This window comes from Euleptes europaea, chromosome 8 (assembly GCF_029931775.1).
Source record: "Euleptes europaea isolate rEulEur1 chromosome 8, rEulEur1.hap1, whole genome shotgun sequence".
Taxonomy (NCBI): domain Eukaryota; kingdom Metazoa; phylum Chordata; class Lepidosauria; order Squamata; family Sphaerodactylidae; genus Euleptes; species Euleptes europaea.
In genome coordinates this window covers 55,792,001-55,809,146 of record NC_079319.1, presented here as the reverse complement: position 1 = coordinate 55,809,146, position 17,146 = coordinate 55,792,001, and the positions used below count along the sequence as shown (strand labels likewise).

The 17,146-nt window shown below is 40.6% G+C and overlaps 1 protein-coding gene across 1 annotated transcript in view; it reads right to left on the bottom strand.

Moving 5' to 3' along the window:
• Positions 1 to 5,701: 5,701 nt before the first annotated feature.
• The window catches only part of ARHGAP28 (Rho GTPase activating protein 28), a 29,153-nt gene continuing 17,708 nt past the window's right edge, over positions 5,702 to 17,146 (bottom strand). The window contains exons 8-14 of the mRNA XM_056854078.1: positions 14,500 to 14,662; positions 11,875 to 11,957; positions 11,396 to 11,593; positions 10,517 to 10,660; positions 8,800 to 8,924; positions 7,138 to 7,202; positions 5,702 to 5,944 (exon numbers count right to left, since the gene is read on the bottom strand). Of these exons, the coding sequence (XP_056710056.1) occupies positions 5,853 to 5,944; positions 7,138 to 7,202; positions 8,800 to 8,924; positions 10,517 to 10,660; positions 11,396 to 11,593; positions 11,875 to 11,957; positions 14,500 to 14,662 (870 nt within the window). The 3' untranslated portion in view covers positions 5,702 to 5,852. The remainder of the gene's footprint in view (positions 5,945 to 7,137; positions 7,203 to 8,799; positions 8,925 to 10,516; positions 10,661 to 11,395; positions 11,594 to 11,874; positions 11,958 to 14,499; positions 14,663 to 17,146) is intronic.

The following is a 17,146-nucleotide window of genomic DNA, read 5'->3' as shown; positions in this document are numbered from 1 at the left end:
TGGGACTACTAGTGGTGCTGTGACTGAATGAATGATTTATGGTGGTCAAAGACCAGGACAAAAATAGATACAGTACCAAAAATGTTTACATTAATAAAAAGTTACATAGATGGTATTAAAAATAGCAAATATAATTCATTAAATTAATACAGAGCTACGATAAACTCCAGCAGCTGCACAAAATTAGGCAACTCTATTCACAATGCATGGCTCATGGTCTGAGGTCAAGGAATCTGTCGGGGAGGGGGTTGGAAGATAGGAGTAACAGAATCATATCTAAGATTGCATTCAAAAAGGCAATGCAGTAAACGTGGCCAGCAGTTTCAGCTTCCCCACTTACACAAGGGCATATATATTCCTGGTACATGAGAACATAAGAAAGGCCCTGCTGGATCAGACCAAGGCCCACCAAGTCCAGCAGTCTGTTCACACAGTGGCCAACCAGGTGCCTCTAGGAAGCTCCCAAACAAGATGACTGCAGCAGCACTATCCTGCCTGTGTTCCACAGCACCCAAGATAATAGGCATGCTCCTCTATCCTGGAGAGAATAGGTATGATTATCTCCCTTCCAAAAGTGTAGAAGGCAGAACATTAAATCAAGCCAAAGTAAAAGCTTTTCTATGTTTGGAAATTAGTAAATTAGCCAGATAGTTAGACCACACAAACTAGTCCCTGAAAATCATGGCTCTGTGCATTTCCATGTCCGTTCTTACAGACTAGTAAAACAGCGTTTGGCTTACTTGATCAGTAAAATCCATGATGCACCTTATGTACCATACTGTACCATTTCACATAAGAGATGTGTGCCAGAATAGTCCTTCACACAAAATTTCTGGCAGCTATTCAGGGCATATTGGAAAGTTGGAGAGAAGGCCAGTGAAGAACCTTCTCTCTGTTTTTAATCAAGTTCAGTGATGGTGTTCTGTTAGAAGTGCTTTGCGGGCAGATATAAGGAAATACTTTGCAGCAACTGAGGCCATTGGTAAATTCAGAAAGCATAGATCCATGATCCAGGCATAAACCTCTGATCTTATGACATATTATTTGTGTGTGACATGGACCAGAGTTCATACAGGGCGAGAAATCCATGAGGTGAGCCTAGGGTTGCCAGCCTCCAGGTACTATCTGGAGATCTCCTCCTATTACAACTGATCTCCAGCCGATATAGATCAGTTCACCTGGAGAAAATGGCTGCTTTGGCAATTGAAGTCCCTCCCCTTCCCAAACCCTGCCCTCCTCAGGCTCCACCTCCAAAATCTCCAGGTATTCCCCAACCTGGAGCTGGCAACCCTAGGTGAGCCACTTAAACACCTCAGAGCCAAGACAGCGCAGAAAAAAGCTCAAAGAAAGATATATGACTACTAATTCAGCCTGCTGAGATTGCACTTATAAGACCAAGAAATTCAGTTTGGTAGCTGACATTAGACTTATTTCAGCAGGCCAATCAAACTCAAACTGAATTTTTACTGCTACACAACCAGTTTTAAACATTATAGCTTTTTAACAACAAAGGATGTAGATAATATTTTACTTTATTTTTATAAGCACATTGTTCTTATTTTGGGCCATAGTACAGTCCATCAAGTAAACTTGGTGAAATGAATGTAGCAAGCATAGTACTAGGCACATTTTTTTCTCACTTCCAAAAATCGTTACACTCCAATTTTTTCTTAGGTTTTGGAATACAGGTTTAAACCAAGTACTCAGTATTACGGATGTATATTAGCATGTGCTGAAGTATTCTATTTGAATAAATTTACATACTGTACTTTTATATCACACTTTTTCAGGACTCTTGTGCTTTTAAAATAACAACAAAAGATGGAAGGGTGTAGTAGATAAGGTTTTAATTTTTTTTGTCCTGGATTAGTTACATATACCATCTGCTTCCTAAATCCTCTCAATTTACTTCCCGTAATGACACCATTTATGGCAGATGGTCAGTGGAAATAAACAAAGTATTGGTGCTACTAATGCAATAGAGAAAGACTTCGATAAAAACGTTTTTTTTTAAAGGGATTTACTCCCAGCTGTGTTCAATATACACAGAAAAACAACCACTGCAGATCCCCCCCCCCAAAAAATATATATGCAGGCATTAATTCAAGGACAACTGCTCATGAAAAAGAGATATTAAGAACTCCAAGAAGTGTGCAACTATCACTCCCTGGAATTCAGTGGGAAGGGAGGGAACCAAACAGGAGTGGTCTCTATAGGGCCATGTTGGGTGAAGAGGGCAACGTTGCCCCCTCTCACCTTTCAAAACTAACTGAGGAGGTGCTCTGCATGCAAATGTTGGCAGCATGAAAACAGCGCACTGGTGCAAATCCTCAGCTGTATGAGCTGCAAGTTACACTAGAGGAAAGCTAGTACTAGCTTGGGCTAAAAGGCAGAGAGAAATTTGGGCTAAATGGATGTACACAGTGAAGCACTTTGTTAAGTAGATGTAGTGGTTAAGAGCGTGGTGTAGTGGTTAAGAGCAGCGGACTCTAATCTGGAGAACTGGGTTTGATTTCCCACTTTCCCACATGAAGCCTGCTGGGAGACCTTGGGCTAGCCACAGTTCTCTCAGAACTCTCTCAGCCCTACCTACCTTACAAGGTATCTGTTGTGGGGAGGGGGGAGGGAATGCAATCGTAAGCAACTTTGAGACTCAAAGATAGAGAAAAGCAGGGTATAAAAACCAACTTTTCTTCTTCAAACATAGCTATACATCTTTGTGGATCTTATAGAGAGAAGTGTGACTTGATGGTGTGCGTTTCCTCAGCCCATCCCTCAGCCTGTCTTGGATCCTTCAAGTATAGAAGGGCCATTAGCCCTAATAACTTAAGAGGAGTGAATTGTGAATTGCCACCTGGTCATCTCCCCTCCCCAGATGTACCAACCCCCCCCCCAAGCCCAATGATTCAGTGAACAATATTTGCATGCTCCAATACAACAGCTGCAGGAGCATAGCTATTTAGTAACATCCCCCTGCCCCCAGCTGTGTTATCTCCTTATCCAGTTGAAGAAGAATTTTTACTTAACTCCTTTACTGGGAAAGAATTGTTTCCAGGGTGGGAGGTGATGGTTCCCAAATCCTACACCAGTGGATGAAATATAAGGATTAACTTGGCTGCATTCTAGAATTTTTGCATCTGGTTAAGGAAACCGCAGCACTGAGGGGAAACATTTGGTCATGTACCGAAGGAAAAATTATGACAATGAGCTTTAGACAATAAAGCATTGCAACAGTGAAAGGTGAATAAATCTGAAAACCACAGCTAACCTTTCACAATCACTGTACCTTTTGTGAGAGAATTACTGATGCTATTTTTAAGACTAAGAAAAGAAGAGGTTGGAGGTAACAAAAACAGGTACAACCACAATGAAAAACCTGAAGTTGGGTAGAATGCATGGGTGGAGGCAAAAGATTTTCCTTGCTTTGCTTTGCCTTTCTTCCTTTGTGACGTTTTGTCTCTAGTCCCAATAAGAAAGTAAAATACAGTAATAATTGTATAGATCTGTAAAGGAAAAATGCTTTGATCCAGGAAGTAAAGTCAAAACACTGAAGATGGTTTCTGGATACTGATCCTATTAGCTCAGAAACCATGCCTGCTAGACTTCTGCTAAGTGTGAGATTCCTAGAACTGTACCCCACCTCCAGTATTCAGGGCTGCATGCACACTTCCAGACACGGATTGGAGCTGGCACCTGCAGCAGCCGACAGAAAAGCAGCCCTTTGGAGACTGAATACATTTCTTCAATGAAAAGCTGCTGTCTGGGCTGATTATTTGACCAGTGACCAGCCAAACACAACTCTCTGGATCAATGCCAAAGGCTTGGATCATTTTAAAAAAAAAAACAAAATACAGTGAGGTAGTTTTCAGTATTAAGACATTAGAAATATAAAAAGAATGTTCCAGTACTTTTCTTTATATTTGATGGTACATCCTGACAACAAATCTATATTAAGATAATTCTTCTCTTTTGGAGTGTCAAATTTGCGCTTAAACCAGGGGTGTCAAAATAATTTGTTACGAGGGCCGGATATGACATAACTATCATTTGGTCGGGCCCGGCCATACCTCCCCAGCCTAGATCCGGAGCAGGGAGAGGGCGGGCTCACCAGCCCAGCTTGAGAGTGTGTGTGTGTGGGGGGGGTGCCTTAGCTGGTGAGCCCACAGAGGGCTCCTCAGCCCAGATTGAGGCTGCGGGGTGGCTGCCTCGGCTGGTAACCCCACAGAGTGCTCGCCAACCCAGATCAGGACTGTGGGAGGCAGCAGCCTTGGCTGGCTCGTGGGCCAGATAAGAGCTTTCAAGGGCTGTATGTTTGACACCCCTGCTTTAAACATTTCACTGACAGTCTCAATATATCACATTGATGCATCATATTGAATTCAGCCAGGATTCCCACCCTGTGATATGTGACATCCAGACAAAGTTGGGGTGCTGGTTACAACTGTTAGTCACATATTTGAACACATGCACCCCAAAGGTTTTTTCTCCCTTCTTTTTATAGCTTCATGGGGTGAAGCATAAAACAAGCCACAACAAATGAACCACACATTACATTTTTCCAATATCTCTAAATATGCTTTGCACTTATAAGGATTTTTAAAAATTGCAGTGTCTATAGAGATGAGAAGTTTAACAGGTATAAAAATACAAGTTCATGCAGTAAAACTGGCCTTCGCCTACCGCAGCATTCAGGTAATGTCTCCCAGTACTCCCAGTACACACCACCTTCAGTTCTCATTTCCCTGAAGCATTTAGATCTCAGGCCATGTAATACAGGCCATGAGCCAGCCAATATTAAGCATTTTGAGACTTACTTATTTTGACTGGAGTGATTGAAGTACATGCTTAACTTCCTCATTTTAACCAATGGGATTAAAAGTGTTTGTGCCCATAATCTATAACGCCCCTTCCAGATGAAGCCATTTTTAACACTGTTACATCAAAAATAAAAGAGATAATAAGGAAAATAATGCTTTGAATGAAAAGAATTGTTCTCATCTCTAAAACAATATTTTACAAACACCAAATGTATGGCTATTAAGTAAAAAAAATGCCAATTTAATGACAAATTTTGGCATTCATCTGTCTAATCCTAACATCTGTCTTTCAGTCCTCTCAAACTGGTGCATGTGGAACAATTAACTTACAGTGGTAGACAGTTTGAAATGCATGTGTTACAAATTAACTCGTGTTAGTTGTTGCAATGTAATAGCATTAAAAATTATCACTAAAATGCTCATATGCAGCTGTGTATATATACATACACAATACATTAACAGTAAAAATACCTTTTACAGTAGTTTTTCCCTCTCATTGGCAGCCAGTAATATACAATGAAATGCAAGTATTGAATAATTAACATTTGACAATAAAAAGATTTCCTTTGAACAGGAATGAGTAGTCATAGAGTTTTGGCACTCTCCATTGCTCATACTGGTACACGCTGCCCCGCCCCCCTCTTTGCACCTAGTGGTTCCTCTGCAGTATCTTGCTACTGATGGCTATGTCCTTAGTCATTTAGTATGCCACTGTAGTTCGTTTTTATTTTAAAAAAGTGGTACGACAGGGAAAAAAACTTCTGTGTTCCTTCACATTGGTTGAAATCTGGCACAAGTAAAATTAGTGTTAAAGTGTACTCGTTGCAAAATAAATTACAACAGACAATTAACTGAAGTAACAGCTCTCAAGGTCTATGATGCATTTGGAAGGCAGAGACTTTAAATCATGTTGTGTAGATCCATACACAACTACTTTGGTTTTCTCCTTGGCAATGTGGTTCTTGATCAGGGTGGTTTTTCCTTCCATCCTTTTGGCATTTTCCAAAGTGCTTTGCCAAGTCATCTTTGAAATGTTCAACTTATTTTTGGTTTAATCACCCACTCTGCTTGAGAATTTGCACGGTAAACGTCTAGCATGTAAGCATCTGGGTCCAAACAGTGCTGTCCTGAAAGGTAAATAGGAGAAAATTTTTAAATACTGATTTCTTTGATATCGGCATAGAAATATTTCTATTTGACCCATTCTCACTTACTAAATTAATATTATAGACTAATCCAGATCTAAAAATTGGGAAGAAATTTCTTGTACAGAAGGCTTGGACAGATAGGGGGATTTTAGCCAGTTAATTTAGCTATGATGATTAGTTTTTTGTTACTTTCTCAGCTGAGGTCTAGATATGACTTGTCGACCTCTGTTGAATGGCAATATTCACAAGAGCAACATCTGTTGGTATCTAAATATGCCCCTTCAGTATTTCAGAATTTCCCTTAATTTTGGAAACTTATTGAATCCATGTAGAAAACAAAATCTACAATATTTCTTTATAAATATCTGAAGTTGATTAATAAATAGGATATCCAAAGTCTCAGAAATGAATGGAATAAAGAGCCACACCATCCTAAATTTCATACCTGTAGCTTCCATGGATCTCAAGCTGGGACTTATGCAGATAATAAATTATGCTTCGGATATACGTGAAACAGTGCCTTTTTAGTAATGGACTAAGTGTCTAATTGTTGGCGTTGTAACTTACAAGACGTGTCTCTTAAACGTTTGCCTGTTTAGTTATTTAGTTTTTTTTGGGGGAAGAAATAATTACTCATATGAATTTTGTGTTAGAATATTCATTGATCTTTGAGGATGTTTATGTACTTTTAAACTATTTGCCTGTTTCCAGGGGGCTAAATGATAGTCCAAGAAAATGGACACTCTCAGTACATTCCTGAAGGGAGGGCGAATGCTCTTAAGGAGCCGGCATGACCCCTACACCGGAGGCAGTGCCACTTGCGCTGTGCAAACTGGCATGGATGCCTGTGCAAGTGGCCACTTATGCCAGCCCCCCTGGACCACGGCAGCAGCGTGGGGCTCGGGCGCCAGTGGGGCCTCCCGCCAGCAATCTCCCAGTGCAAGTCCTCGCGCCAGTGTCCCAGTCAGTGTTCCCAGGGGTGGAGTGCACAACAGTCACCTTGTGAGGTAGGTGGGGCTGAAAGAGTTTTGAGAGAACTGTGACTAGCCCAAGGTCACCCAGCAGGCTTCATGTGGAGGAGTGGGGAATCAAACCCGGTTCTCCAGATTAGAGTCCGCTGCTCTTAACCACTACACCACACTGGTTATTATTAAACTTGAACAAACACATACCTATATTTCCTCCAATCTCATGTAAACTTTGGATCTGCATTTTCATATTCTCTGATGGTTCATGGCTACAAATGAAGAGAATAAAACATCAGGGAATTACTTCACTAGAAGTCCCTAAATTAAATTAAGATGCCATTTACAAATTAGCTCATATACTGTAGAAATTCCTCTTCGTATTGTGTTAGGGTAATAAGATGCATACCATTTAATCCTAAAGTAAAGACGTGTAGCTGTACAGAGGTAGTACTTCATGTTGCACCCTGCCATCAAGGCTGCTGGTCACTATGAGCCACCATGTAAACAGGAACAGGTAAGGGTCAAACTGGATGTTACAACATCTGCGAGTCCAACCCGTGGATGCTGATGCCATTTTAGAGCTGAACTTGACCATTCAAAAATGCCATGAGGGCACTTCACAGTGAGACCAGGCAATCTTGCCCCACACTTTTTAAAGCGCCGAAATGATAATATCTAGTTTGGCCTGAGTCCCATCATAGTTTCAGCTTGTCATTCTATGCTTTCTGTCAACAAACTATTGGAGGTTATTCTATGATCTAGCACAGGGGTCCTGAACATGGTGCTCGTGGGTGCCATGGCGCTAGGGTTGTCAGGTCCCTCTTTGCAAGTGGCGGGAGGTTTCTGGGGCAGAGCCTGAGGAGGGCGGGGTTTGTGGAGGGGAGGGACTTCAATGCCGTAGAGTCCAATTGCCAAAGCAGCCATTTTCTCCAGGGGAATTGATCTCTATTGGCTGGAGATGAGTTGTAATAGCAGATCTCCAGCTACTACCTGGAGGTTGGCAACCCTACATGGTGCCCACAGACACCTTTCCTGTGCCTGCCAAGTGTTTTTAGAAAGTGGGTGGGGCCAGGTGGGGGCTTTTGCCCAGCAAGGCTTCTGATTGGCTGTGCAGATTTTTTAAAATGTTGCTTTGGCAGCAGCTGCCACCACACCACAAGGATCTTCAATGTGTGACGGAATGTAAGCTGTGGCAGCTGTGGCTGACACCGCCTCTTGCAGCAACCATTTGGTGGCATCCATTTTGTGGATGTGCCCGCAATGCTGTGTCAGAATCCCAAATGTGCCTGCAGGCTCAAAAAGGTTGAGAACTCCTAATCTAGCTACAGCGAGTTGAGCTTCAAAGTGGGATACAGGGAAGTAATTACATGAGTGCTTCCAGTTTCACTTTATTTATTTCATTAAAAATATTTATACACTTGCCTTTCTCCTGAGCATCTCAGGACCCGACAGATGTAAAATATATAAAAAAAACATAACAAAAACCAGTCTAAAAGTACCTTATGCCCCAGTAGCAGGAAATCCCTCTTTTCTTAGGCTGTCCCCAAAGTTCTCCAGAATAACTCTGTTTTGCAGAGGACAGCTGCTAAAAAGCCTGAGCCTGGACCCCTGAAGAATGTGCCTTATATAAAAAGGCAACAGATGACAGATATTCAGGTAAAGATGACAGCCATCTTCAAGACTGTAACATGCTAATCAGTCATTGTGCTGGACCGGAATGAAAGAATAAACTGAAACTCGCTTAGTTGTTCAAACAAATAAACAAAGCTGGCATTCATGTATGAAAAAAATAGCATGCACAAATATTTGTTCTGTCACTGAACTATAATCCTGTGAGCAGCATACCCTATTTATGTTTTTACTCACCTGTTTTCACAATAAAATCGTGCCAGAATATCTTTGACTTTTGTTTGATTGTTCAGCTGTATTGCCATAGAAACTTTCGAATGCAGTGGAGCATGGACTCTTATGACCCCTTCAGGTATGTCAGACTGCAAAAAAACAACAACAACAGGGGAGCAACTATTTTTTCAAGTCAGCATAGGTATAAATCTATGTCATAGCATTTGTTTTATACCATTTTGGGTACTACCAAATTAAAACACAGAACAAGCTCTTTGCTGCAAGATTGTGATTATCTTTTCCAATTTACCATGCTCTCCTCCACAAGAAATCCACACTTGAGATGAATTTTATTCTGTAAGCCTTCCTTGTCTTTTGGTTAATTGGGTGTTGATGTCACGGAAAGGAAAGATTGGAAGACAAAAGTGGAAGGAGGGAACTGAGGAAAAGGACTGAAAGGAAGCATGAGAGGTAGAATGGAAGTGAGGATACAGGAGGCTTAAGCGCAGGAGCATTGCAGAGAAAAACAGGTGAATATAAGTTATAGGGATGCAGGGATCCTAGGACTATACTGAATGCCAGAGAATAACTCAATTTTAAAAATCTCACTTCCAGCAAGCTAATACCACTCAGAGCAGAGATAACAATGGAAGATTTACTAGCATATCTCCTATTTTGTAGTTGCATAATCCAGAACATACCAAAGCAAATTTGTATGCTGAGTCCTCTAAAATTTAGCTCACTTATCCAAACATCATTCCCTGCCAGTTCCATATTTCATTTCCATTTCTGGTATTTTGCTCTGCTGATATTTGTTGTAAACACTCAAGTAACTTGTATTGCTGAAGTCTTTCTGGAACATTTGTATAATGGCCCACTTGAGCAGACTATATGGATTATTTTATTCCCTTGGTCTTCATCTTAGTTTTTTTTTGGGGGGGGGGGATATTGGTAGGAAGTGAATTTAGGGTTTTGTTGGAAGAAATGTTACATGCACGCTATGGAATGGGGAAAACAATAGAGATCTTTTTGAAAGACACAAATAGAAGAGACTGTTGGTAGGAGACTATCCTATTTGAGAGGCAGGGGGGCTAGAGTTGATGGAAAGGAATTTTGTAGGGAACATTTTTAAAAGGGGTAAAGAGTAGAAGGGAGGAAAGGCAGCTTGGTATAGCCTGACTGCATCAGATCTTGGAAGCTAAGCAGGGTCGGTACTTGGAAGGGTGACCTCAAAGGAAGACTCTGCAGAGGAAAGCAACAGCAAACCACCTCTGTTTCTCACTTGCCTTGAAAGCCCCTTGCTGGGGTCACCATAAGTTGGCTACGACTTGACAGCACTTTACACTTAAGTAGCAGAAATGAGGGAAGCATGTTGCTTTCAGAATGCCAAGCTCTCTGTTTGCCAATGCAATTGTATCTAGTGAGAAAGCATTATAAGAATAACTGCAACTCATACTTTCATAACTATGTGTTCTGTGTTGCTCTGGTCCCAAGAACTATTGTGAGGCTTCATTTGTATCTTGAAGACGGGGTGGGTGGGTGGAGATCAGAAAAGCATTATATATCATTTTTGAATGTCCTTTCTCAACAAAATCCAAGGGGCTAGTTTTGATCTTACAAATCCTTATACATACCCCCCTATATCACATAACACTATTTTGTATATTTTTGTTATTGTGATAAAGATAAAGTTTTAAAATAAAAAATAATGTTTAATAATAATATTTTGTTTTAGATATACCTCTGTCCTTTCTGGCCGCTCCCTTTCCATAGTTTTTCTTCTCAACAGCCTTCGCACACCCTTGTCAAACATCAGCTGCCTCCTGGTATTGTTCATTGCAGCCTCATTCATCTTTCTCACCTGAGAAATCAGAAAATTTGGAACCTAAATGGAAGGAAAAAAGAAGAGTACACATGAACAATAACTTCCTAAAAGCCTTTTCATCCAGAATACCTGATGTAATCCTACTGTAGATATTCCTCATTTACACTCTTGGAAACAGAGATCTTCTTTCAACTCCCAGAAAAGAAGGAATGCAGAATTTTGGTGGTGTTTTCTACACTACCCCAACAAACAGTAACATTCATTCCTGCAACAGAAGCGTAATTAAATTTTTAAACCTAATCACTTCTACTATTGTTTGAATTTGATTCAATTCTTTCTTCAAGAAAGTCAGGCAGCATACTTAGTCCCCTCCCCCCATTTTGACCTGATAACAGCCCTCTTATCAGGGTTAGGCTGGGAGAATGGGGCTGACCCAAGACCATCCTACTTAGCTTCATGGCAGAACAGAGATTTGAACCCAGGGAACAATTTCATTGAGAAAGCTGACCAAAGCCAACAATATCCCAGTGTAGAATTTTTCCCCCTACAGTGCAAGCTGCATTGATATGCCAATGAGACAAAATAGTACACTTCATACAAGGCATAAAATTCTCAACAGGAACTAGGTGAAGCCACAATCATTGTGATCTGGACTGAACTCATATCTCTGTCACTGCATCTCCAAGTTACACAACATTCACCTATTCTGGGTACCAGATGCTAAAGGAACTCCTGTCCTGCAATAAAAAGATGATAAGCCCCCTAACCAAAACATTAACTATGGTCTCCACATACCATCCAAAGGATATCCTGGTATTTAATTAAAAGTCTCACAATACGTGCTGTGGTGGCTGCTGCTAGCATCTCTTCTTGGTTTGCACGTTTGCCTTTGTAGACGAAGAGGTTTGGGGCAACAATCATGGAAACATTCCACAGAGTCATTTTGTTTTTCCCTTCATTACTAACCACCTTTTTCAAGAACTGCAGAAGGACCTACAAGAAAGAATACTTCTTAGACTCAGAGCATGCAAAATAATCTATACCTATCAAAACACCTGCCATATGGGTTATATTCTAGAACCTTAGTGTGCATAGATCACTGCTACGCATATATTCTAAAACAACTGTAAAATAAAGCTTGCTAAACAATCCACTAATCACACATATGATTCCAATACCTTTACAGAAGCAATTTCCCTAGGGGGGAAAAGGCCTTTTTCAGCCCAAGGATGAGAAACTGACAAATTGACAACCCCACTGGAAAATATGCCTACCTTGGCTGCATCCCTGCTGGCATCAGGCAATAACATGATTAGCAAATGCAAAGCTTGCAGCTGCAACTTGACTTTGGGGATTTCTAAGAATAAAATGATTAGGAAAGAATTGAGACTGAGTCATCTGGAAAAAGGTCAACAGTTTAGCTTGATATCATTAAAAAACAACAACAATAGCATTATACACCATAGCAGGACATGAGGTACTGAATTCTTTCTGGTATTGAAGCAACTTGTCAGGTAAGAACATAGCATAAGAAAAGCTGGCTCAGACCAAGAGGCCAACCAGTTCAATATCTTGTTTCCAACAGTTATCAGCCAAACACTTCTGGCCACTCCAAAAGCAAGGCATGAAGGCAGTAGCTCTTTTCTGTTGCTTGCGCCCCAGACACTGATAATCAGAGACAGACCTTCTCTGAATATTGGCAGTAGAGCCAATCATAGCTAGCACCAGTCAACAAAAGTTTTCTATCCCTTAAAAAAACCATTTAAATTAATTCCTTATTAACTGTCCATTGTGTGAAAGGTGGGGGTTTGTCTGGCCCAAGCTTACTGGCAATCAACTTCCTCCTACCCTATGACTGTTCAGTTCAATTACAGTGCAGTTCTACACTGAGTTACACCCTTCTAATCTCATTGACTTCTGTTACTTTAGAAGTGTACAAGTGGGGAACCCTCAAGGACTTGTGGACGGCATCACAAATTTCATGTCCTCCTCTTCACACTTTTTCTTCTTTCCCTCATCCTGGCATCTCTGTATTGTCTCCCCTTTCTCTTCTTCATTCTCTCCTTCCCACCCACCCACCTACTTTTATCTGCCCCCTTTCTTCTGCTATATTTATTATTTACTTACCTGATTTATGTCCAACCTTTCTTGGCAATGGGGACTCAAAAGCAGCTTACATAATTCTCCTCAATTTTATCATTAAAACAACCCTGTGAGGTCAGTTAGGCCAAGAGTGTGTAACTATCCCAAGGTCACCCAGCAAGTGGGTGACTCACCCAGATGGCAGAGTGAAGATTCAGACCTGGGTCTCACAGATCCTAGTCTGAAACTCTAATCACTACATCACACTGGCTTTTATGTAGTGTCTGCTGTTGAACAGAAGCAAGAAGCCAGGCCTGAGTGAGTTATGCAAATTGTGTGACAGTAAGTCTCCCAGTAGTTGCTGCTGTGCCCGGCTCCATGAGTCTCCCTCAAAGGCCAAAATAGCCTTGGAAAGACCCCTGCCCTCCCCCTGCTTTTTACTGACAAACCAGGTTTTGGGGGGTGGCTCAGTGGTAGAGCATCTGCTTGGCATGCAGAAGGTCCCTGGTTCAATCCTCGGCATCTCCAGTTAAAGGGACAAGGCAAGTAGGTGATGTGAAAGACCTCAGCCTGAGACCCTGGAGGGCCGCTGCCGGTCTGAGTAGACAATACTGACTTTGATGGACCAAGGGTCTGGTTCAGTATAACGCAGCTTCATGTGTTCATGTGAAGGTGCCAGTACTGTTGTGGTTGCCTAGCAATTCCCACAACAGCCACCGAGAGAGCATTCATTTCTTAAAGCTACAGGCATTGCTTCTATTCATTTGAAAATTTTCAACCCCAAAGTGTTTGTTTGTTTCAGATTTTTCTACAAACATGAGGCTTTGTCAGGGTTACAGAAAGATCTGTCTTGGCTGTTCATGGTCTCCAGATTTAAGTTTCCACAGATAGGAAACTGGGTATATTTCCACAGATGGGTATATTGGTAAGTCTGTTTAGGATTGTACTGTAAGCGGCCTTTGGGGAACTTTTTTTTTGTAAAGTCCAAATGTAGGTCTATAAGATTTCCTGTCTTTCACTATATACTGATGTTGGATTATTAGAAAAGTAATAGCAAAAACATTAGTAATAAATATTGTTGAGTACAATAGTGCTCACCCATAGAAGCATTAGCTAAAGCATAAGATCTGAAACTGAACAAGAACTGTCTGTGAACTTCTCTAAGTTACCAGAGGAAATCATTTTTTCTAGCTGTCGCATTGTACAGTGTAGAATAATATTCAAGGCTGAAATCCCTGGGTAGTCAATGGTGCTATCAAACAAACCAAATGACCTCTCTCTTCTTTACCTGCAAACTCACTAAAATACCAGAAAGATAATCTTATATAAAATAAAACAGAAAACTTGTATTGTGCCTTTCATAGGAGCAAGACTCTTAGAAGAAGGCTTTGTCTTCTAAACTATTCTATGCATAGTTTATCCTGTGGGTCACAAACAACTCATACTTGCTGAAAAACCCTCTCATTCCCAGCTTTGGTCCTTGCCTCTTAACCAAGCCAATGAGGGGACTGCAGTATTCTTGGTCTTGCAAGTTATAAGGAAGAGGCAGGCAGTGACAGGATGCAGCAATCAGTAGAGTGTTCACAGATGGATTAGGAATTTCTGGACCAGCAACAGCATTCCTAGTTGAGAGTGAAGAACTAAATCACCCTTTTGCTTGAAACTTTATCTGGTGGGCCTTTTATGCTCTGAAAGTAGATACTGGATGCAGGTGAAATTGCACCCAATTTTATGGGTAATTACTCTCTAACAGTTTTGAATTGTGGTGATTGGATTAAGAAACTGAGATTAAGTAGAATGTTGCTTTCACTACTTACTTTCAACTAATGTGATGAAGGCAGGGAGGTATTCCACAGTGAAGAGGGGGCTTGGAAGTTCCCGTATAAACATCTTCAGGAGTCCTGCTGCATCATTGTTGCGTACTTGATCCCAGTCAAATGTATCGTCTTCAAATTTTGCCTCAATTTCTTGACGAAGACTCTGCAGACAAAATAAAAATGACAATAATGAGAATACTACTCTTTCATATCCTGGCTAAGGAGGAAGTCAAAACTTAAAATAAAGTAATTACTCGAATAACAGGGTTTTCAGCATGATAAATCTGAACCTTTCGGGGGAAAAACCTTTCCCATTAAAGGTAGCTTTAAAAATAACTCTCATCAAACAATCCTGAGTTGGTAATGCAAGCCAGTTGGCTGTTGTTGGTTGACAAAAGACCTTGCAGTTGAGAGAGGGGCAAAAAAATAAAATAAACTCAAGACCTCAACACATGCCCTGATGCGCAAGCCATAATCAAATGAGAATCCTTATAAGGTTCAAACCAATTTGCGTTTCAATGCTAATGTGTCATCATTTTATGGGTTGTTGTGCTGGTGCAGGAGATTATGCACTCTATTTAAAACCCTTACTTGCTGCTTTAGGAAGCCTTCCCATTGGGCTAGTAACCACATACTGCTGATTGTACAAATGACATTGTTAAAACAGTAGAACATATCCACTATCTATACCACAGACTCTCCCGATGGTTGTTTCCCAAATGATGGTTTTGTTTAAATTCAGCAAAAGTAACTGCACCAACAAAAAAGTCTAGAGACAAAGGTGGGAAATGGCACACATAATGGACAGGGTTAGAGTTGTTGAAGTTAGTAATTCCCAGATTCAGAATACACATTTGCCTTGCTCTTTATGCTCAGGTGTAATCACAGTTCAGAGAGAAGTAAGCCAACACTCCCAGAGGGTGATTTCTAAGGGTTTGCTTGGAGCACAGTTTGGGAACGTCTGTTCTAATCCATGATACCAAAAGCAGTTAGATTCAGCCTTGCACTGCCCTTAAAATAATCGAAGATTAAAGTTCCAGTTGTGTATTTCTAGAAGATGAAGATTAAATTTCTAATTAGGGCTCTAAATTAAAGCTGAATGGAAAAGTTAAAAAATTGCATTAACTTCCCTGAGCTAATGGCATTCTCCAGCTAATTTCTCTAAGCAGAACCCGGAAAGATTTATCAAAAACAGAAAGGGCTCTGTTGTACCTTTGAAGGAAAAAACAAAGAGCAAACTGATTACAAGTACATCAAAACATAAAAAATTATAACATGAGTCTGGGCCACAAACATATCCGGAAAGTAGTTTGTTCAAAGCCAGACCCTCATGATCTACTCCAAAACTACACAAGCATAAATAATAAAAATTAGTTATATTATCATACAGCTTACTGGAAAATTTAAAACATAAAATCCAAAGGACAACTTAAAACTTTATTCACTAATCCATTCACAAGCTTGAAACATAGAAGCCCAAGATTTTAGGGAGAAAAGACTTTTGCACATTAAGAGTTTCAGTAAGACTACATAAACAGGATTAAATTCCACATTAAATATGTGGGATTTATATAAAGATTTTGTTAAACGTGCTTTACTGCTGAATAGGAAAATCAGATTATAGGAAAGAGTTTAAAATACTACATTGCTATAACTCTCAGATGTAGAGAAAATAACTCTGAACTAAATGATTCTAAACTATTCAGTTAAATAATTCAGGGTTTCGTCCTGATCCAACTAGGCTTATAAACACACAGAAAAAGGCTTCGCCTGTGTGTATCTCTAGCTGAACGAGCAGCCACGTATGCAAACGAATCCTGGATGCACAGGTCTCCTTCCCCAATCCAGCAGCTTGGGCTGCAGATATGGGTCCCTTTTTAAAAACAGCCAAATTCCTACTGACTTCCTATTTAGGAATGCATGCAAATGCATGTATCAAGCACCTGATCAGCAGGATTTTATATATTTAGCAGGCATTCATTTCTATATGGAAAAAGTTAAGTTCTACAGTCATGATTTTGAAATGGTGGCAAAATGTCCCTAACCCACTTCTGACACAGACAGCCAGATCTCTTTGCAGCCTAATATGACCCTGTGTACAGACACACATCGTATTCTGGTGTTGTTGTATTGTTGGGAACGTCTGCGCCCCCCATCCATTCTGCGCCAGTTTTTGCACCACAAAGAGAAGCCCTTTCTGGAGAAAGATGACTGGGTACCTGTGGCTTTTTAAATCATTTCCTGTCATTCAGAAATGAATGGCACAGAATATCACAAGCAGGGACTGGGCAGCCCTAGCTAAACGCAACAATGAGTGTGTAAAGCTTTGCGCCGCTTACCACATTCTTTTTTTTCCTGACACCCTCCTCACTCACAGCATCAGTATTCTAAACTGGAAGTGCATAAAGTTCCTATGAAGTTGTGGTTCTATAACTGTGCATATTATTGCCCTGAATAAGGGTAATAAAGGAGGAACTTTATTATACAGCTATATATGCATAAATACAAATATTTGAGCTAACTGTATCAATTTGCCTCTGCAACCAATCTTTATACCTTCTGTCCTTCACATCTGTGTCATCTCTTAGTTATGCTGAAGTGAAAACGAACAATATATATGATTAGAACTTAAGGGACAAGGGAAGTC